At 40.9% G+C, this 23675-nt stretch overlaps 2 protein-coding genes across 3 annotated transcripts; both read right to left on the bottom strand.

The window, feature by feature from the left end:
* Positions 1–6792: 6792 nt before the first annotated feature.
* Positions 6793–12548, bottom strand: si:dkey-3k24.8 (lysophosphatidic acid receptor 6). 2 transcript variants are annotated; one of them, XM_005464167.3, is made up of 3 exons: positions 12310–12386; positions 11797–11928; positions 6793–8921 (listed from the first exon to the last, which is right to left on the bottom strand). In XM_005464167.3, the coding sequence occupies exon 3, from the start codon at positions 8913–8915 to the stop codon at positions 7959–7961; it is 957 nt and encodes a 318-aa protein (XP_005464224.1). In that variant the 5' UTR covers positions 8916–8921; positions 11797–11928; positions 12310–12386; the 3' UTR covers positions 6793–7958. The 2 variants fall into 2 exon arrangements, with proteins under 2 accessions (XP_005464224.1, XP_005464223.1); XM_005464166.3 differs by lacking the exon at positions 11797–11928 and having other exon boundaries at positions 12310–12548.
* Positions 12549–14628: 2080 nt separating this feature from the next.
* On the bottom strand, positions 14629–17403 carry mblac1 (metallo-beta-lactamase domain containing 1). Its single transcript, XM_005464168.4, has 2 exons — positions 16912–17403; positions 14629–15221 (listed from the first exon to the last, which is right to left on the bottom strand). Exons 1-2 carry the CDS (start codon positions 17335–17337, stop codon positions 14979–14981), a joined length of 669 nt encoding a protein of 222 aa, XP_005464225.1. The 5' UTR covers positions 17338–17403; the 3' UTR covers positions 14629–14978.
* Between the last annotated feature and the right edge of the window lie 6272 nt (positions 17404–23675).

Below are 23675 nucleotides of genomic sequence, written 5' to 3'. Positions count from 1 at the left end.
GTATTCCTGAAGAGAGCACAAGCTTCTCACTCTGTTGTCCAAAAATTACTTTCAAGGCAACGGAGTCCATCTGCAGAATAAAAACCACAAGAAAAAAGAAAAAGAAAGGGGGTATCTGAGTCTTTCCCCTTACACTAACAAACAATGTGACGTTTTAGTGACACCATTTGCTTGCCTTCAACACGATATGGTGTTAAGGGGTAAGTGTCACCAAGTACTCTGGGATGTATTAAGGTCATTTTCCCAGAAGGATCCAGAATAAATGCCCTAAAATGTTCATCATACCAGCTGTTGAGCAACTTCACAATGAAAAGAAATTCATTGCTTAAGACAACAATCTGTAAAATCTCCACAAAGTCAGGTAAGCCACAAGTAGATCCATGAGGCAAAACCATTCCTGAGGCATATTTAGTTCCATGATGAGTCAGAGAGTTGGTCAAATTCACATAGGCTTGTGTTGGATAAAGTTCCTTGAGACACTGCTGTATTTCTACATCAAGCAGTTCCAATGGAAGAGATGATACTTTAGTGACACACACTGATGGCTTCAATGCATTACCATCTGAATAGTATGCCATCATCATCTGGTGCTTTGAGGCAAGTGACAATAGTACATTTCTGAAGCTGTTTGTGTGTTTAACAACCTTCTTAAAGAAACTATGTTTAGCCTCAAAGCGCATAGTCCAGAGGCATACTAATGGACCAAATCCTCTGATCAAGTCAGGATAATGCTCCAAAAAATGGTGTTTTGGAGTTAGTTTTTGCTCTGGGAAAACCTCCAATAGCCTGTTGCGATGTTCAGATATAAGTGTGTCCAAGTAGCAAATACTTTCCTCTCTGTGAATAGGGGACACAACAAGTTCAGTTATATCTTTTAGAGTCATAAGAACTTGCCATGCTTCATCATTTTTGGGAATCTTTTCCCCAATAATAAAAGGTAATAGTCTCAATAATGTCCAATTTTCATGTGCGTTGCCACCAATGCTTTTGCGAGTGGAAAAATTTAGGGGGATGATTTGGGGGCGATCTGTTTTATCGGTCCATTTGTAAGGAAATTCTGTTATGAAGTTATTGAGTTCAGTTAAGGAAAAGTAACGTTTACGGATAAACACATGAAGGCATAATGCTAATTCTAGTGGAATTATGCCTTCAAAAAGGTCGTGCAAAAGATCTGGAGGATACCCTGTGACAAAATGGAAATATTTTAATTTCCCTGTTAATGGATAACCTTTCTTCACACCACAAAAATGAACCGAGGAGGGATTTTCCTTTATGGTTTGGACATGTAGATCATAGTTCTCTTTTGTTCTTGGTGGAAAAGCTCCTGAAGGAACTTCTTTTTGCTGAAAGTCTGAATGGTCTCCAAGGCAAAATCTACAGATGTAATGTCCAGAAAAGCTTTCCACGAGTCCACTAAGAGAATGAGCGCCAAGATTGTCAGCACAAACACAAAAAACAGTGCCCCTGATATATCTACCAAGCTGTGAACAAAAAAATCCCGTCTCTCTCTAATGTTATGAGATCCTTTAAAAGTGGCTCAAGAACAGTTTCATAGCTAAAAGTTTTAACATCACTTGCCTTACACAGGAGAGCCAATTGAATTGATGTTAGCTGTGATCTCAGTTCAGTTGGTATATCAGCAAGTACCCAGTACACAGCTGTGACTTTGTGTTTTTTTCTTGAAGTCCCAAGTGGATTACAAATTTCAAAGTCATCCACATAGAGAACAAGGGAAATACTTAAGTCCTCAATAGCACAAAGTTGGTTTTGCTTGAAATATTGTCCATCGTGGAAAGATGATAACTGTGAAGTGTTCAAATGTCTAGTTAATATACTGTTAACATCTTTACTCAGTAACAGCTGCAAGGACTGAAGAATAGGCACATACTGAAAAGTGAAATTCTTTTCTGGATCCAAACAGTATTCTACTGGTTCAATAACACAGAAGTTTTCCTTGAAATATTTCTGTCTCTTATATCTTGAAGCAAAGGGACCATCAGGACTAAGGGCTGCACATAAAGGACTACAGTGACATATTTTTTCAGCCAATTCACTGACAAAAGACTGATCAATATTACAGTTATTCTTAATAAGAATATCACTTATTGACTTTGGAATATACTGAAGTGATAATGTGCAGATATAATTGAGCTGTTCCACCAAGTCATCCACACATTTACCAGAAACATTATAGATGCTTTCCAGTTTTAACAAGAGCACACCAATATTTTTCAAAATTTCATTTGTTGTTTCCCTTTCACAACCAAGTTCAATGGTGACATCCAAGTCCTCGTGATCTTCTAATTCCAGTGCTGGTAAGAAGATTTCATTAGATGTACTGACAGTTTGCTTTGAAATCAAGTTAGTTTTAAAGTGCTTCCATGAACAAAATCTGTGCTTTCGACTTCTGTGAGTCGCATAAGTCCCACAAATGTTTGTCTTAAACTCACAACCATCAAAAACACACTCTATGGTTTCATGGCTTTTCAAATGGGAATTTATATGTTGAAAATAGTCTTTTGTGTTTGGGTAAAAAGAGTCACAGATTTTACATCTAATAGTTGGAAGGACCTCACACTCTTCCGTTTCATGCGAACTGTGAGACCTAGACAAGTGTGAGCGTAAGGCACCCCATGTCTTAAAAGAGCAAGGACAATTCAAATGAAGACAGGGTATGGAATAGCCATGACCAAATGTACCATGTTTCACTCGATAATGTTTGAGTAGTGACACTTTTGATGACTCCTCATGTTTGCAGAGTTTACACTGCCATCTCATCACCTGTGACCTAAAAAATTGTGAGAAAATATGTCTCACAGTATGAAGATGACAGAATGGTATATAACCATATTTAAAGTTTTTGTATGATTAACTGATTGAATAACCAATACTCACTACCAATTCAGGTGGAGGATACAACTTACAAATAAGTCAACATGGAACAAAGTACAATACTTAACCACATTGAAATAATCTGAATCACATCACCACGCTGTATAAATAAAAAGATAGTATGGTGACACTAGATGACAGACCACGAACTCATCAATATATTTACCGAACTGAAAAATTCTCAAAATTTAGATTTGGCATTTGTATGACTAAAATAACCCACCACAAAACCAGTATAAATATTTAGGTGGTATCACCATCCACTACTCAGCTTGTATAAAACAATATCATATCATTCCAAAATTTAACACATCAAGTCCTCTGAGTAAAATTACCTGCTTTACTTTGTAGTTGATGCAGATTTTTTTCTCCTGGTGGTGAAGATGGTGCTGAAAAAATACAAATCAAAACTTTATCATTACAAAACATGTCACTGAGTAATCTGCCATAACATCAATCTCTTATAAGAAATTTTAGCTTGGATTGAAATAAACATTTATTTATGTAAATTGGGAGTAACTATACTGGAAATGATGGTACTTTTGGCTTGACCCAAAGGACCAAAGCTTTTTTTTTTCATTATTTTCTGGGATCTGAAAGGAAGTAGGGCCCCGAGTCTAAATTTACTTAAGGCCCCATAGTACTTTGGACCGGCCCTGGATGAGGTAATCTGCTGACCCGGGCGGTCCTCTCAGCGTTCTCTCAAAAACTGGCCCTGTTCGGGACAAAGCTGAAAGCAGCGTCTTATATGCTCTGAAAGACCCCACATAGAACAAGAAAGCTAAGCAGCATGGTTGCTGCTATGAACTGTTCTGCGGGCAGGTCTTCTTAGTTACCAAAGCCATTGATGACGTCTGTTCATCTCCTCCTGAACAACCTGACAGAGTGAGTCAGGCCGCGTGACTACCGCAGCTCCCGCACCGCGACTCAACAGGGCCATTTTCTAGAAATGTCTGAGCACACCTGCTTTCACGTGGTTCCTAAAGTTATTTTGAGTACTTTCTATGAGATATATTGAGTAGATTTAAATAATGCACCCTGTGTTTCAAATACAGAATTTTTTCTTTTAAATAAACTTGAACAAAAGAGCTCAGTTCAAAACTGGTGTTGAAAATTTAAGCATTCTTTTCAGTATTTTCAACTCAAGATAACACTTTTGTGATTTTCAAAGATTTAATCAAGGTCATCTAACTTAGAATTATAATGATATTTACTAAGCCCCCGAATAATTTTTTAGGGTGTGGGGCTAAGTCGGGTGCCGGGTGGTTCTTGGGCACCTGGGGCCCTGTTCTCGGCTCATGCTAGGGTGCGTGGCCTCTGGCAGGATCGGCTGCCTGTTGGCTCTGATTCTCTGACATCTCTACTGCTGGGACAGACGCGCAGTTTATGCCATGATGTGCGGCCTCAGGTCTTCACAATAGAGCACGCGAGTTTACCTGATGATGCTACAGTGACTGTGCTGTTCATAAGTTCACCATCAAACTCTTCACTAGATGTTCTTGCTGATGTTCAGTTTTACCTGATTGTCTGCAAGAACATTTCCCATCCTGTTGTTCAACCACTGGGAGTCACCAAAAGCCTCTAATTTACAGCAGGCTGTCCTTCACTGCATGACTAAAATGTACGTTTCATTGCCCGAGTGCACAAAATCCTTCTATTGACTAATATGTAAAACTTTTCATGCTACTGTGTTTAGTAACGCCTGTGTCCTTCATCTGGTCTCCACTCTCCACATCACCCAGCAAATTCTTCTGATTGATCGACTCAGTATTTGCAGATATGTCCTTACAGCCTTTATTATAAAGAAGATGTGATTGTGTGCTTCTGATAAACCTTTGACCTTTAAAGCCAGAAAATACCATCCTAGAAACAGCTGTAAACCACGTTGTGAAAAAATGTTGTTTTTCTACTTATTTTTAATGCATTTTGTTATTAACAGTTGTCGTTCATTGCCACTGTAATACATCGAAATGACAAACACCTGTGTACAGTCGTTACAAAACTAAAAACACTTACTGGTCAGGTGTGTATCCACCACTAACTAAAGTAGTGATTTGGCAAATGCCTTCTGCCTGAGACTCTGAGACTTTATACAAACTCTTTTTCATTTGAAGGCTTGTGAAGTATTCTGTGTTACTGATGTGTAACACAGGGCTGATCCACTCTGTGTGTCTTTTAATGTTACATTATTAAACTATTTTAAAACATAAAAGGAAAATAATCTGATGCCAATTTGAAACTGTACAGTTGTATGATGAAAAATAAAATGTGTAGCACTCCAATAAAACATGGTTGATATTCCGGGTCCTAATGCTGGATGAAGTATTCAGATTTTTACAGTAGGATTCTCGACTGAACCTTCTGATTACTTTGATTCTAAATGTTGATTTTAAGCTTAACTTGGTCCTCGCTCATACACACAGAAACACACTCCTCACAGTCACAGAGGCGTGCTTTTCACAAGTACAAATACAGTTTCTTTACACATTCAAGCATTTCGGTCTGAACAAGAGGAAGTTACAGCAAAACTAGAGCCTTTGTGTCTAAGTTCTGTTGTTTTTAGAGATCACACACAAAGACAACCACACCACAGGAAGCCACAGACATGAACACAATTTAAACTTCTCATAGAGATCTGTCTGTTAAGATTGTGCAGTCAAAGCAAAAGCAGAAGGAAACACCAAAGCTGTTTCTGCCCTTCAGTTACAAAGGACACTGCTTTTACTCAACTCAGAGAACAATTGTATTTACAAGAAAAACACTGCATAAATTTTTAAATTGAATACTTTGCATGATGCTGAGGTACAATGACAGCTTGAACACGTCTGTATGTATAAACTAGCTGCAGGCACTGCTCAGGTGTGGCTTTGGCCCGTTCTCCCACACAAACGTATTCAAATCCTGAAGGTGCCGTGGGCCCGTGCTAGAACTCTGAGCTTTAGCTCTTTCCATGGATTTGGATTCAGGTCGGCTGATTGGCTGGAACCAGTTTAGAGTTTACTTGCACTCTTTTTCATCATCCTGGTACATTTTTCAATTCATGCAATTTCAGCTCCCAGAGTCGTCAGTGGAAGCTTCGGTAGTTTAGACATTCTTCTGTAACCAGTGTCATCGTTATGTTTCACAGCAATAAGATTGCTACAGTCCTCAGACCACTCACTGGTTTTATTCATCATGAAAGGTCCATCGTGTGGCACATTGGTAATGACACACCTTTTTAAAGGCCATCAATTAGGCCTGAACCAGCTGATATTAATCTGCACTAAGTGACAGGATTACTTTCTAATTACTGACAGATTTCAGCTGATGTCATCACTTGCCGTGTGTTCTCCCTTTCTTCATGTGTTCGGTACTTTTTCCCTGCATCTTTTCTTATTGTTACACATTACACATCGATGGTTTGATTTCTTTAGATATATGGCATAACTGCTGCATCTATTTCATGCATGACATACGCATTTAGTCCAAAATGTGTTTATAGAAAGATTATTTGACTTTGAATTCACTTTATCACAATTCCAAGGCTGCTCAGCACCTAAGAAGCCACTGCTTTAAAGTGAAAAGCCAGGCTGAAGTTTCCAACTTCCCCCAACAATCTTACTTTTTGGAGAACTCCCCAGTAAACTGATGGAACAAAAATATACCTGTTTGGCCACAAAGACTGAAATATACAGACTTGAAGCCTAAGAGGTGTTATAAATAAATCATCTAAATATCAAAATCCAGTTTTGATATTCCTTTGAACCTCCTCTGTTAATGAGGAGGTTCAAAGGAATTCTGGGGCTGTTATCATCACGGCCTCATCCAATCAGAATGCAAAATAAAACAGCCATCAGGTTGGGTTTTTTTTAGGTTTGTGACCTTTTCAAAGTGGACAGACAACAATAAAGAGACAGGAGATAACAGCAGGGAACTTTTCATTTAGCAGCTTGACACAGAGAATACAAGAATATCATTTCATTTATTCATTTTCCATCTTTTGGAGCTGCAATGTGCTGGTGTACAGACAAGCTGTGTATCAGAGATGGGCTTTTAACCAGAACACATTACAGTTTCCAACAGCATTGCTTTCTGGTGAAAGAGTCCAGGTGCTGAACTGGCAGGATGAAGTTACAACATTTGATTTGTTGTGTCCAGTGTCCCGACTTTTTTGGAAACAGGTTTAGAAATAATGAAAGAATACATTCACGTCTTGGCCTCTCTGCAATGCAATGTACTGTTAAAATGCAGTCACAGTAGATACAAAGTAAACTATCAGTTCTAAAGTTTTACATGTTAGGACATAATAAATAATATGGTCTTCAGCAAGTCTTCAGATGATGTACATACAACCTCAGGTGAACAACAAAATCTGACATGTTACATCGTGTAATTATTTATTTAACAAAATGAAGCCAACACACAGAAGCAGTGTGTAAAAAACAGTTTACATAGTTCAAAGCTGTGTAATAGAAGATATTATATTCTACTTTATTATAACAGAATATTACTTTTTGCGGCTCTGTGAGTTTGTGCATTACATTGTCTGTTTTTAGGATCTGTTATTGTATATAGAATAAACCTTTATGACCATTGTGAAGACATTTCCTGAGGTATATACAAGAATATGCAAGATGTGTTGGTGTGGAGAAACCACATAGACTTCTCTGTGGTGTCTTAGTATTGTGCAAGCATGATACTTGCGTTGGTGTTTGGTGAACGAGTCTCTCTGGCTGCTTTGTGCTGTGCTGTGCTGTGGGTTTGATTTTAAACTAAAATAATACCAGTGAGTTAAGAACCTTTTGGAAGGACCCTCATTTAAAGAACACCTCATAAATGAGACCTTAAAGGTTGAGTAGCAATATAGAGAAAAGCAAAAGTCATTTCACAGTCTGCTTGTAGTTCATCAAATGTGATGGAAAGAGCACAAAGGAGAAAAACAGCACTCGTGCTGGTGATGATGTTGGTGTGAACATATACCAAAGACAGACAGATACAGACACTGAAGAAAACATGGCCCAGAGTGCAGCTTTCAGGATAGCAGTGACCCGTGGAGCTAAGTGGGACTAACTGTTGTGAGCACTCAGCTATCTCTGCCCTGAACTCAGATTGTACAGGGGGAACATCTTTTGAACAGTGCCTATCACAACGTTCTTCCTGAAGGTATCTGTGGTGAAATAATATGCAATGGGGTTAAGCACTGTGTTTAGACAAGCCACCACCAGGCTGTAGCGGTATGCAGCCAACATGGGCTGCATACCATTACAAGTTCTAGAGGTTATAGCGTCTCTGTGCAGGGAGAGGACAACTAGGGTAGCATGGTATGGAGAGAAACTGATTAGGAAAATAAGCAGGCTTGTAGCGATCATCCTCCGGATCTTTCTGCTGTCCACCAGATTTGTCTGAGCCACAGGGCTTTTTTGAACAGTATGAACCAATATCCAGGAGCATATTAGCATAATTGCTAAAGGGAGGCCAAACCCCAGCAATAAAGTGGAAAAAACTACTGCTGGTTGTGTGGCATAAACTGGTGGGTTATCAAAACAATTTTTAGTAACATTTAAAGAAACATTTTCACGCTTGAGGATGTAGATTGGCAGACTTGGACCAAAGGACAGTATCCAGACTCCAAGACAAACCAACCGTGACTTCTGTCTTGCTCTCTGAATTCTTGAAGACATAGGAAAGCTGACAGCGATGCAGCGGTCAAAGCAAATACAAGCAAGGAATAAGATGCTCCCGTACATGTTGGCCTTCAGGATCAAGCCAAGGCAATCGCACAACACCGGAGGAATGCCTTTTAATCCAAGGTGGTAGCAGATTCTCACTGGCAATGTGAGGATGAGTAAAAAGTCCGCCATGGTCAGGTTGGTCATGTAGACAACTGTTGGGGATCTGGATTTGATTTGACAAAAAAAAAATACCAGAGCTATAACATTCAAAGTAAGACCCACGATGAAGATGAAGGAGTACAAGCACACGTGGATGATGTCGAAGTGGCTCGTACTGTCATTGGTGCAGGCAGTGGTGTTGCTGATGGACATCGTGAGCTGTGGGGAAGCAGAAAAAATAATGCATGAAAAAACAGGTTTAAGTATCAAAGAACAGTTCATGTCCGGTTGTCAGTCAAATGACTGTAATTTATGTCATGTCAACATTAAGCTTCTTTGATTACTACGGCAGCAAAAGAAGTGTGTTTACAAACTAATATCTCAACTGGAAAACAGTCAAAGAAGCACACGCTGATCGGAACCATAAGTGAAGCAGCTGAAACAATTATGGAAGTAGAGGAAGAGGAAGTAGCATACGTGTTTCTGAACAGCTCAGTAAAAACTGCTAAAGAAGTTAAAGAAAGAGATGACCCTGCACAGGAAAGACAGTGTCATTGAGGATGTTGTTGCATTGGCCAGCCTACAAGAACAACGTGCAGCTCTGCAGCTGAGTTTCAAACCTCGACAAAAGAGTTAGAGGAAGAAATGACAAGACTAACAGAACGAATCCCAGGAGCTCATTCAGGGTTACCTGCTCTAAGGCACCAACACCTGCTGCACCACCAACACAGCTCGCTGAAGTGACTACACAGTCAATTCAGAATTAGTGTAAAAAGACAAACTGTCAGACTCCAACCTGATTCATCAAATCGAAACTGGACTTAAAACGAATCACAGCGAAGCTGAAATGACTAAAGTCGTCGTCAGAGCCAACAGCCCAGGCCTAAGCCTTTGCAACATGTTAGAGATTAAAACAGACCTCACCCTCGCACAGGTTCATACCACACTGAAGGGGCACCACAAGGACGATTGATCTCTATCATTGGCTGATAAATATCAGCCAAGGAAGCACCACCAAACCTATTTGCCAAGTGGGCTGAAATCACAATCAGGTTACCCACAGAAGAGGCTCCGCAGTCAGAGCTTCTGGTTACCAGTGTTAGTAGCTCAGGAAGACTGGGTGGCAGAGGAGCCAATCATTGGCTTCAATGTGATTGAACACATGTTAGAGAAAAGAATAGAGCCACCTCGTGCTGTGAAGGAGGATGTTAGCACAGTATTCTCTATTGACTGTGAGAAAGCTGAAGTCTTTTTAAAGGTGAGTTTGTTATGAGCAACCCAGGCAGCCGATCACACGGACACGTTTAGCTACAGTGTAGATGATTTATCCACAGTGACAGAGTAACAATAACAGTTCTGGGATCGCAGGGATAACTGGCGGAGGACTCCAACGGTCTATGGGAAGGAAAGAGAGCAGAGATTAGTGAGTGGACACAGAGAGAGGAAGACGAGGATGAGGTAACAGAGTTGGGGAGCTAATTTGTCACAAGTCTAGTAGTGGGCTCGGGCAGAGGTGGTGAGGAGCTGGGGCGAGAAGAGTGCGTGCTGGTGGCGGCACAGGCAGACAGGGTGACCAACATCCAGAAAGAGAGAAACTCTGAGGAAGCGAGGCAGGCTGGAGGAAGGGAGACAGGCAAAAAAAGGTCTTCAAAAGCATTTGGTAGGTCGTAGGTTTGGACACGGAAGATGAGCTCCACTTCCAGAATGCCAGGATATCCTGTTCGAGCCCAGCCCTTACCTGCAGATGCCATTTACATCCAGGCACCTGGTCTTATATCCCAGTCACTAACACCACAGAGGTGGCACTGCCTCCAAGAACTGCCCTGGGGCAAACTCAGATGGTCCGAACTATGTACCCAGCTAATGCAAAGTCAGTGGAAATAAAACATTTAACAATAAGAACAACTGTGGAAAAAACATCTGCATCACCAGCTGGACAAATGGGAGAACAGGGAAAAGCAAGCAGCAACAATGAAAGGGTATGGGACCCTCCAGTTCCCCTTCTCCAGCACAGCAGCAGAAGGTAAGACAGCTATTGAGGGAGGAGAGTAACATGTTTGCACCCAGTGGTTTTCCTCACAGCACCTCCTTCTCAAAACTCCACCTCTCCTCTCCTGCCTGCTCACCCTCTCAGCCTCTCTGCGTGACTCCGAGGAATTCAGACTCGATGTATTCCTCTCATTTGAGCGAATTATGGTTATGGAGATTACTCAAAAATGATGCATGGACTAATTCTCCTGTCTTCCTTCCCCCAGACCATATCTGTTCCTTGATCCACTGGCTTCCCTTTAACCCTCACCACCATATGGCCCAAGTGTGTGTGCGTTTAATTGAGAACATGCAACTCAGTTCTGCTCTCTTCCCTGTTCTCGTTTAGGCCTTCACTTGCACTGAGTCTGTCTGCCTCCAGTTTAACCGTTCATAACAGAACAGCACATCATGCTACGTGTATGCGCAGGAAATAAAACTCTGGAGTCTGTCAAAGCTGTGTCCAGAGGCTGCAACAGTGGAAAAATAATCCCCCTAATCTGCTAATCTGTAAGAGCTGTAATCAAAAGGCGTTGTAGCTCCGACAGTACATACACAGTATAAACTTATTGCTTCACTAACACGCTGTAGCCTTCGTCAGAGTTATCAGGAAAGATAAAGACATGCGCCATTTAAGAGAAAAAATGTAAAACAGTCTATCACATATGTTGCCATGCATATCCCCCAACCTACTCACATATGTATTTGAGAAAAGAAATTAATGGACATGATGAAAAATTAGTCTTATGTAGAGTCTTTTGCTACAAGATCCCAAATCTACCATAAGAGGCGACTGTAGAGAACGTAAAAGTACTAGAATACTCTGATGTAAGTCACGTGGCTCCCTAATATTTGTGGCATCATCTGTCATCTGTGTCACAACATTTGTGTTTAGCAACATGCTCAAAAGTGTGGTTTCAGAACTCTTCCAGTCTCTGAAACCTTCCCTTGGACGGGAACATCTTCTAATGTTACCTTTTATAATTACACATCATACAAGGTTTACAGCTCTTTAATTGTAACATTTCCATTTGGTTATAACAAATAGCTGAAAAGTCATTGGCACCTGGAAGATGTTAGCTGAGTGCAGCGTCTTGTAAATGAGAGTGTTCACCAACACACTGTCAGGTTATCTGTTAGACTGGCTGCAGAAAATTAGCTGCAGAAAATTCCACGTTTGGCTGCATGTTGTGTGGAGCTGAGAAAAGACACAAAAGCTGCACTTTACTTTACTTCACTTTACTTTACTTTACTTCACTTTACTTTACTTTACTTTACTTTACTTTACTTTACTGGGTTTTTTGACAGTTTGTCAAACATTTCACACTATGAACACGTCTCTGGAGAGACCGCAGAGGTAAAACAGTATCTCTGTTTCTAAACATTATTTGTGTGTGTTTGAAACAACATGAAATAGTCAAAGCATTTTCAAACCAGTGTTTCATTCAGTTTCATGTCATTCACACAGGTCAAGACATAAGAAGATACACAAAAGACATTCCCCACAATTTTAGTACAGTATTAGTATAAAATAGTGTTTATGGGTAATTTGTAAATGAGCTGATAGTGTGAGTTTTACCTGTTTGATGATCAAATTTGTAACGATCCAGTAGCAGCAGAAGAAGAGCACTTCTGTGGTGAGCTGATATCTTTGCCACATTCTCACACAGCTTCCTGTCCTGACATCGGTCAGCTTCCCTCTGCTCAGTTTTCACACGTGTGTGTGGTAGGAATACTTTCTTTATATTTTCTGTACATGTTATGGAAATGTATCCCACACAGTCTTTGTAGTCTGCTCTCATATTGTTATTCTTTGTGTAAACGTAATGAAAATTACTTATGTTACAAATGTTATTGCGTCATTTCCAAGCAGATCTAAAAATCATGGTATTAAAATAAAAATGACTGTTTTCCAAATTTCAAAGTGAGAAAAGAGACGAGGCTCATTGTCTTCTTTTAAGTTTCAGTTATTATTGACTGACTTCCATGAATAATGCTGAACTTGATTTACTTCTAGCTTGATGATAAATTTACATCATATTTATATCTTAGAAGAGAGGGCCCTCTAGAGGCGAGTAAATCACCCAGGTTCTGCTCATCTGGATGTTGGAGGAAACATCAGTGGAACATTTCTTCAGTCACAGCTGACAGGATGTTACCCCAACCTTCCCCAAACCCCATCTAACAATCAGCTTTGTTGGAGTTTCGTACCTGGATGATTGAGCTTGCATCAAGACATTACACTGATCTGTATGGTGACCCTGAGAGGTCAAGTGGACTGCAACTTAAGAAAACAACAGCAAATAGAAAAAAGCTGCAGAAGCCCACAAAACACAACAGAAATAGAAAAAATATAAAACGAGCCCCAAAACTAAAGGAAAAAATGACAAAAGAAAACTGAAGTGTTTCTGGGGAAACAAAAACGTGACGGAACAGTGACAGAAGTGAGGAGCTAACAGGAAACAGCTTACATCAAACATGTATGTACACGATTATATGAATCATGTTCATTGTCCCTCACAGCACTAATGAAGCCTCTGCTACTCTGAATGTGTCTCACTAGTGTAGTGCTATAGCACCTGTAGAGCACACATGGGTTGGCTGTGAGTGGGTAGAGTGGAGTTAATCAGACACTGGTGTGCAGAGCTGGGACATTTGTATTCTTACACAGGAGCTCAGCTTGGATCTACTGAAGCCTGTTAGTTGCTGTCAAATTGCAGAACAGCATGACAAAAATAAAAACACCAACACTGCATTTAGCCAGTGACTGTCAGCAGTTACCCTCAGCATTGTCTGGACTGGTCAGGTGGACGTGGATTTAGGACCTGTAAGCAGAAACAGAGAGAACCAGACGAAGTAAAGACAAAAAGTAAAGACACGGGAGCAATGAGTTACTTATCAAAGGGAATTGAACAGAGAGGCTGGATATGTACTTCATAAAATGATTGTCAGCCATCAGCAGTGTCAGAGCTATGTAGATGTAAATATGACTGAAGCGTCGGATATCAGCCACACACAAAACTGCATGTCCGGATCCAGACTGGTCCTCCTCCTCCTATCAACCCTCCCACGTTTCTGACTTCCTGAGCGAGCCGTAGTTCTTCCCAGTCTTCTGCCACATATTCTGAGCTAAATTCAGTGAGGAAGAGCGTGATGGTGCGAACGACTGACTCTGCAGACAGTTTATGTAGGAGGTTCGTCGCACACCCTCCTGTACACACTGAGTCTGCAGAGTTCTGCTTTTCACCAAGCTGCAGGTCTCCAAATTTTCAAGTTTACAGATAAAATGTTCATGTTTGTGTTTTAGCTCTCACAGGTCCTCAGATGCAGCTAAAGGTGGGGCTTTAACAAATCACCCCTCAGCTTGAGCACGTATGACTCAGACTTTAGGTCACGCATGTCTGTAAGTGCAAAGAGGAGTTCCTCTATGCACCACATTATTACTACACTCATTTGTGTTATTGGTAAAAACTGAGGCTAAATTTGAATCCAACATGTCTAACTTTAAATGTTATGTAGTTAAGAAACTGGACATATTAAATGGGTATTATTGGTAATAATATTGATGGTTCATCAAAAAAAGTCTAGAATCTCTGTAACTCATCAGATCCTTGCTTCTTTGATACTGAGACACAGATCAACAGCACTAAATTTAAAAAAAAGAAAATGTATTTTCTCATCACGCCCTAAACCAGCTGAGTCACATGTCACAGATGCTCCTGCCTTTGTGTCAAGTTTTCCTTTTACGGTGACGAAACACTGATAAGAAGCTGTGCGTCTGTGTGAGGGTGTGTTTGTGATTATGATTGAAATAACTTTGACCAAACAGGAGTAGATACATGTACTTTATGTTTAGCTCTGTATGTCCAAGAAAAACTTCCCATGTGGGACAGAAAAGTTTAAGTTTCTTCTTCTTTAATCCATCACATCGTTTCAAAAACACCCAGCTCCTTTTGAATAGTCTTTATTACATGAGGCATTAATGATCGACAGACTACAGAGTTTGGATTTCTTTGGAAGTTCAGGATTGGTTATAAACATCTTGACCAACAGTCAGCAGTAAGAAAGAAATAATGAATCTAAAGCTTTGTGAACAAATGTTCTTTAGACACCAGTTTGATATTTAAGGCTTTAATAGTTGGAGGAGGTTTGTCTTCCTGACAGTAGTTCTTAACTTTGGTTTGAATGATCCGAGTCAAGCTCCTATTATTCAGTAAAGTCCCTTCGATTCACAAGCCCAGGTTGGAGTCACTTGTTCCTGAGAACTCTGAATGGAAGTCCGTGTCCTGGTACGATCACGTCGGCAGTACGTAAGGCCTCCTGGCGGCTGACCTCGTGTACTGCAGCGTTCATACTTAGATCCCGCCAACTGTTCTCGTCTGAGCAGCACTCAAACAGATCTCCTGCGATCAGCACGGTGCCTGCTGAGGTCCCCTTCACCTGCACGCTGATATCTTGTCCTGTGTGGCCTGGAGTGGGAACTATAGACACCTGTGGATGAAACAAGACTATTTAAAAACACTACGTACATTTACTGAGTAAACACATCTGAACCTGCAGAACAACCTATGAGACCAACTCTGTCACAGGACTTTGCAGACTGTTACAGACGTTTGAGATCATTTTAACTTTTGTTGTATTTTAATTTGAAGCAGTTTTAAAAATGAAATTTAAATTGTGAAATTAGTTGAGAAAAACATTTCATTGTAAGTTTAGTCAATTCTAAATTTATATTTTCCTTCAAACTAGAACAAAATGCTTACATGTGTGTACATGCACTACCACAGGTTTGCACACACCTTTTCATTTAATGGTTTTTCTTTATTCTTACTATTTTCTACATCGTAGGTACAAACTGAAGACCTCACATATATGAATCAAGATATATGGAATTATGTAGTAAAGACAACATTGATAAATATGTTTCATATTTTAGATTCCACCCTTTGCTTTGTTGGCAGTGCTGCAAACCCTCGGCCTTCTCTCAGTGAGCTTCATGATGTCGTCACCTGACATGTTTCCCCTCACAGGTGGGCCTGTCAGGGCTCATCTGTGGAGTTTCTTGCCTTCTTAATGAGGTTGGGACCATCAGGTGTGTTGTGCAGCAGTCAGGCTGGTGCACAGCTGACAGCCGTGTTTGACGACTGTTAGAATTCATATTACGGCAAGAACCAATCAGCTCAGTAAAGAGCAACAACAGCCCATCATTACTTTAAGAACTGAAGCTCAGTCAGTCTGGAAAACTGCTACAACTTTGAATGTGTCCAAGTGCAGACACAAAAACCATCAAGACTACGATGAAACTGTCTCACATGAGGACCAGGAGTCCCCTCTGCTGCTGAGGATACATTCATCCGAGTCACCAGCCTCAGAAATCACAAGTTAACAGCAGCTCAGATTAGAGCCCAGATAGATGCCACACAGAGCTCCAGTAGCATCTCTGCATGTTCAGAGGAGACTGTGTGAATCAGGCCTTTATGGTCACATAGCTGCTGAGAAACCACGACTAAGGAAAAGCAACAAGCAGAAGAGATTTGTTTGGGCCAAGAAACACAAGGATGGACATTAGACCATCTGTGCTTTGGTCTGATGAGTCCACATCTGAGATCTTTGGTTCCACCTGCTGAGTTTTTGTGTGACGGAGAAAATGTGAACGATGGTCTCTACATGGTTCCCACTGTGAAGCATGGCACACCGAACCATCATGGCTACCACAGCATCCTGCAGCATCATCCCATCCAGTTTGTGTTTAGTTGGACCATCATTTATTTTCCAACAGCACAATGACCCCAAACACACCTCCAGGCTGTGTGAGGGCTGTTTGACCAAGAAGGAGAGTGATGGTGATAGTTTTGATGCCTTCAGTGAGAATTAATGTAATGAGAATACTTTATTAATCCCTAAGGAAATGATGTAAATCTAAATCGTGTAATAGTTCATTACAACTGGTAGTGTGTATGTGTATAAACACACACAGGCGCGCGCGCACACACACGCACGCACACACACACACACACACAGTCCCTGTTTTCATCGCAGTGTTTTTTATTTCTCTCTCTTGTTTTCAGAAACATGCGTTTATGGTTTCAGTGTTATGTGTTTTAGCTCTAATAAAACTCCAAAATAATAAATAAATCTTTCGGTTCAACCTTTAAATTCTAGTCAAAAATGAAACACTCACATGCTCATCGACGGTGTGAGTCTTTCCCTCTGCCAGCTCGCTGGGACTGTATCTGTCCCCATCACTGATGTCATATCCAATAATCATCTTTGCAGTTGGGAAAAGACTCAGATTTCCAATGTGGTCTGAGTGTCCGTGGGTGCCCACGACCAACTCGATGTTTTCTGGGTCCAAACCTCTCTTTTTTAAGGACGTAAGAAGGAAGTCCCGGTCCCACGGTCCCCCGGTATCGACCAGGATATTCTTGAGTCCCATTATCAGAGTGATGGTCCCGTCGGCCCTGAAGGCACCGTCAGTCTCCGGACAACAATATCCGGGTTTCAGGACGGACACGGAGTACGCCTGACCACAGAAATCCAACTCCGTCTCTGACAGAGGGACTTTCTTAAAGGAAGAACAACATCCATCAGAGGCTACCTCCATCATGTCACTGCTGTTAGGGAAGTGGTGTGGGACGGCTTCTTCTTCTTCTTGATAAGCGGAATAAACAGACAAGTCTGCTGCCCTCTAACGGCTGTTATCTGTTACTGCGAGTTAAAAACCGATGACTGAAAGCATCTTTTATAGTCATTGGGTTGGAGCCATGTACGAAGGAGTATTAGGGCCTTATTCAGAAAAATATATATTATTGATCAGTTTGAGAATAAAGCTGAAATAATATTGTGGACTTTATTCTCTTTATTATTAAAAAAAGCCTAAATGTGTAGATGAGTTAATGAGATCATAGTTCAGAGTCGGTTTTAGATGAAATGGCTGGCAATAAGACGGATGCAAGCATACAGATAGTTACACCCTCATGAATAAAGACAATGTATGTTGTTTCACAAGACACAATAAGACAGCTGATGAAGTTGTCTGTGTTGGTTCTCCGTCATCCAGGTCATGGAAATCTAAGAGCGACTGGACCTCTTTAAGTTCCTGAAGACGTGTCACCTCATATCTGACAAGCCTAGAACTGAAGAAGCTTCTGGATGACAGGTGACACGTGTTCAAGAAACTTAAAGAAGTCCCGTCGCTCTTATTTCCAAACTCCTTAGCTGATCAAGCTGTTTCACTAAGTCATCTCTAGGATTTTGACTTTTTTCTCAAAATAATATTTCAGCATTTTGTTTTTCATAGTAGTATTCCAACTTTTCCTCAAAATAGAATCTTGTGTTGAAATTTCAACTTTGATCTCAAATTGAACACTATTTTTCTTCTGAATCTGGCCCTAAAAATCCATCATACGCATGACTGTATGACTGTATACAAGATGACTATAAAAGGAGTGTATAATGACTGTATGAAACAATCATGGGATTCAGGCAAGTGTCAGACTGCTGAGGCCCAGTTTCAAATATGAGAATCTTTGTCCTGTAATTTTTACACAAGTTCAAAATGATAAATTTCCTTTGTGTTTTCATTAATTTATTTGAGCTTCTGATGTTTAGGCTACTTGATTAACTGGATTCTCCATCAGCAGCTTTACATTCCAAATGACGTTTCTATACAACTAATAACAAAATAGCCTTGAGGTCAAGATCAAGAAGAAGGAGATCAAGGAACCAAAACTCAAGCGAGTTATAAGTTTTGTTTTATAGGATTAAGTCAAATATGAATTCAAAAGCTGAAATTATATCTAATTTAGAATCAGAAAATAAATTCATTTTTGAATTTCAAGAAACTGTTTTTGAACATTTTCATTCATAACCTCTCTTGGTCCACCTGAAGTGGCACCACAGCCCTGCCGAGGGCAATGTTTTTCTACAGTGTTTACCAATAGTAGATAAAATAGGTTTAGTGCTAATTAATCTCCAAAGTGAATAAAAAGACATTAACATTTAGCATAACCTGGTTGAAAGTGTGTATGCATGCAAGAGAGCCATTCAAGTACAACTGAGGCATCAGAGTGATTGTTAGAATGGTTTTTAAAAAATAGTTTAAATATTCATGTATTTATTGTTACATTAGGATTTCTTATTTTTTATTCAGTTCAATTCAGTTTTATTTATATGATTACAGACTGCAGTGAAGGCAGAGAGGAGAGCGAAACAAGACTTTTGTACATGAAATGTCACTTTGCTGTTGGAGAAAGAGCCTGATGTGGTGCATAAGGTTGGAAGATACTAATTAGACATAACTGGGATCACCTCAGTGGTCAGGCTCTGGAACCAGCTCTGGACGATTGGAAGGAATGGCCTGGGTGTTTTATTATAGTTTTTATTATAGGACTTCTTTGCTAATCACAGCCTGTCCATCACGGACACCATGTTCGAGCATGATGGTATTCATAAGTGCAGGAGGCACTAGGTCGCAAGTCAAGGATTGATTTTGTAATCAGATCATCAGATCTGCAGCCATATATCTTGGACCAGTAGCGGTTTTTGATACGGGTGACACGGGCGGTTGCCCGGGGCGGCATCATGGGCATCATCAAAAAAAAAATGCCAGCGCATATTGGGAATGGCATAGGCACCGATCGGTTTTCTATCGCCCATTTACTGGGAGGCGTCCTCCGTTTGCGCCAAAGGGGAGTGTTCGCCTAGGGCGCCAAACAGGCTAGGACCGCCACTGTCTTGGACAAACAGGTGAGAGAGGCGTTGAGCTGTCAGCTGATCACCACCTGGAGGTGAGTTGGATCAGGGGGTGGGAGAAGATGCTGGACAGACGTGGTGTACCTCAATGTACAGTGAGGGTGCACTGGGAATGTCTGAGGGCCAAGTCTGCACGTTCTTCAACTTCCACCTCCAGCAGAGTTTCAATTGCATTACGAGGGAGACTGAGAACATTGAGTCTGAGTGGATCATCTTTCATGCCTCCATTACAGAGACTGATGCAAAGAGGTGTGGCTGCAAGGTTGTTTCTGCCCATCTTGGCGGTAATTCCAGGAGAACTAGAGGAAAATCCCTGAAGGACTAAAAGGAGCTGTCAGGCTAACCAAGGAGTATTATTGGGCTAGTCTGTGGGACTCCAGAGGCAGTGGACAATTACCTGCAGGACAAGCAGAGTTGCTGATGCAAAAACCCAGGTGTGGGAGGAGTTCAGTGAGACCATGAAACAATACTTCCAGACAGCCTCAAAGTGGTTCTAGCAAACAGTTAGATGACTCAGGAGGGGAAGCACTGTTCTGCACACATTGTTTGCAGTGGTGGTGGGACACTGCACTGAGGATATAAGCAGGTGTTGGAAGGAACAATTTAAGGATTCATCAGTAGCATAGCAGATTCTGGGGGGGAGAAGGATGACTCGCCTATCACTGGGGGTGAAGTCACTGATGTAGTTAAACAACTACACTGTACCTGGGCCCCTGGGGTGGATAAGATTCACCCTGTGTTCCTGAAGGCTCTAGATCTCGTAGGACTGTCCTGGCTGACGTGTCTCTGCAACGTCAAGGTTGGGGTGGCCTCTGGATTGGCAAACTGAGGTGATGGTTCCCCTGATTAAGAACGGGGACCTTAGGATGCGTCTCCAACTATAGAGGGATTATACTCCTCAGCCTCCCCAATGAAGTCTATCCCAGGGTAATGAAGAGGAGAGTTCATCTGTTAGCTGCGTGGTTCCCAAACTTTTTTTGCCAGGCCCCCCTTTGTTTTACAAGAAAAATGTTGCCCCCCCCCTCCACTGCACAAACACACAAAACACACACACCCATATTTTTGCTCCATTGCGGTTTATTTCACACCTCAAACATTTATTAAACAATTAAGCAAATACAAATAATCTGCAATAAATTACAGGTAGTAATAAAATAAACTACTAACTCTTTTACGCTACGTCCACACCTACACGGGTATTTTTGAAAACTCAGCTGTTTCTATGCGTTTGGGCTTTTCGTCAACACGTAAACGGCGTTGCGATTCACCGAAAACGGAGATTATTTAAAACTCCTTTTTTGTGTTTACGTGTGGACGAGGAATACAGAGTTCGTCACGCAACGACAAAGGTATGTGCCTCTTTTCACGTCACGCTGTGCACCACGTTATTGTTTACATGAGATGAATTGCAGAATGGCAGATAGAGACAAAATACTGTTACTGTTAATCTATCTTCAGGTTTTACACGCTTACATACACACACACAGTTACTGTCCCTCCATTTAGAAAGGCAGAGGCGTCACGGTGTAATTATTTTACGTGTAGTTGTTTTTTCCCTGTTTAATAATTTTCAACATTGCTGTCAATACATTTTTCAAAAAATGCCTCTCTGTGCAAAATGGGTTCAAAAACATAAACAGCTGTGGGATACTGTTTGTCCGTGATTTGAACCGGGGGAACAAATTACGGCAGGATCAGCCTGATATTATTTGTATCCCACTATAACTTTACCGTATAAAGAGCTAACATGTCCAAAATGTCAGGAGTAGTTAGTTATTACAAGAAGTGTTTGTGAACTAAAAATCAAGAATGTGGGATACTGTTTGTCCGTGATTTGGAGAGCCCAGTGCTGCTCCCGACGCAGGGAAACTAATTTTGCAGGGGAGACCTACCTTGGCACTTGTGCAGGTGAAGCCAAAGGGAAGATATGCTTCACCATATTTTCCTGTCTTTGGCTTGGAAGGAAGTTGGTTTGGAAACATATTTGGCGATGCTTCATCTCCTGCTTTGCGTTTGTGTGGGAGCCCCGTCAAAAACCTGTCCACAGTGTCCAAGCGCTCTTTTTTTTTTTTTCTTTTCATACCGCGCCCCCCTGCAATGCCTCTGCGCCCCTCTAGGGGGCGGGCCCCACACTTTGGGAACCTCTCTGTTAGCTGAACCTTAGATTCAGGAGGAACCATGCGGTTTTCATCCTGGTCACTGAAACACTGGACCAGCTCGTTATCCTCTCAAGGATATTCAGGGATGTGTGGGAGGTTGCCCAACCAGTCTACATGTGTTTTATGGACTTAGATAAGGCATAACCAGGTCCTCTGGGTGCTTTGGGAGTATGGGGTGTCTGGCCTGTTGTTAGGGGCCATTCAATCCCTGTACAACCACAGCGAGAGCTTGGTTTGTATTGCCAGCAGTAAGTCAAACTAGCTTCCAGTAGGTGTTGGACTCTGCCACCAGCTCTGTCAGCAGTTCTAGTCACAGCCTTTATGGACAGAATATCTAAGTGTAGGCAGGTGATGGAGCAAACTAACCAAAAAACAAGTTAAACATAAAAAATCACACAGAAAGAACAATATAGTATCCACAGCTCCACCACAGAGTAACACAGTGAAACATTAGGTCACTGTTAGTAAACAAATTAATAATTAATTAATATATTGATTGACTCTGTCTTACAGAAACCTGTTTACAGCAGGTTATGATTATGTTAGTATAAACAAATCACCACCCTCGACCCATACTAACTATCAGAATACTTGACGCACAGGCTGAAGAGAGGAAATAGCAGTAATCATCCCCTGTAGCATATTAATCAACCAAAGACACAGACAGTGTTTAAATTCATTTCAAAGGCTGACACTTGTCAACCCTGCAAAACTCAAAAACAGTTTTATTTGTGTTCACTTGGCCCTTATTCTGAGCTTCTATCTGATCTCTCAGACTTTTTGTCTTATTTAATGTTTTCTAAGAAGAAACTCATCTGTTACTATGCTAAATAACTGAAGCTCGTCTACTTGTTAATTCTATGTTCCTTTCCATATGAAGCGCAGATCATAACTGATCCCAGAACACTAAAAGCCCTCAGAGACAAAGACGACTACACTAATGAGTCTAAAATAAATACAGCTTTCAACAACAATAGCCGACTGCAGCCACAAGATGGTAGTAACGGAAAGGCTGGATGCACATATTAACTGACAGGAGAGGAGCTTTATGATGAAACCTGCAGCCTGTTTCAGTTGCTCCTGATTTTTTCTCCTCACTTTTTTCTTTGACTTTGACTCAGTATTTTAGAGTATTCATTTGTTTTAATAGCTTTCTTTTCAAAAACCAAAACTTAATTTTTGTAAGGTTTAATAAAGTCTTCTGATTCTGAAAGGACAGAGATTGGTTTAAATTTGGTAGATTTTAAATTATGTTTTAGATTTGACAAAGCAAGCACAGCTTCCCTTGATTGTCCCACTGGTAGGACTGATTTCTTCCATTTGTGCAACATCTCTAAGTTGACGCTGAAAAACTAGTTCATGCATTTATTATTTCCAGGCTGGACTACTGTAATTCATTATTATCAGGATGTCCTAAAAACTCCCTATAAAGCCTTCAGGTAATCCAAAATGCTGCAGCAAGAGTCCTGACAGGGACTAGAAAGAGTGTGTATATTTTGTCCATACAGGCTTCTCTTCATTGGCTCCTGTTAAATCCAGAATTGAATTTATAATCATTCTCACCACATACAATGTCTTCAGGCCCCATCTTATCTTAACAACCTATTAGTATCACCCCAATAGTGCAGTCACTCTCAGACTGCTGGTTTACTTGTGCTTTAAATACATCGAGTATTTAAAAGCAGAATGTGAGGCAGAGCCTTCAGCTCTCAAGCCCCTCTTCTTCAGAACCAGCTGGAAGTTTGGATTCAGGAGACAGACACTGTCTCTAATATTAAAATTGCATGTAAAAATGTCCTTTTTTAAAAAATTCATAGTTAGGGCTGGATAAGATGACCCTGAATCCTCCATTGGTTATACTACAAAAGGTTTAGACTTTCTTCTTCACTCACTTTTTTCACTCACTATGTGTTTATACACCACTCTGCATTTATTTATTAGTTAATCTCTGGCTTTCTCTCCTCATCCCCAAACCATCATGCCAGATGGCCAACCTGATGTCTCAGCCTGATTCTGTCAGAGATTTCTTCCT

Source organism: Oreochromis niloticus, linkage group LG3, assembly GCF_001858045.2.
Source record: "Oreochromis niloticus isolate F11D_XX linkage group LG3, O_niloticus_UMD_NMBU, whole genome shotgun sequence".
Lineage (NCBI taxonomy): Eukaryota > Metazoa > Chordata > Actinopteri > Cichliformes > Cichlidae > Oreochromis > Oreochromis niloticus.
The sequence above is the reverse complement of the archived record's forward strand: the minus strand, read 5'-3'. Positions and strand labels throughout refer to the sequence as shown.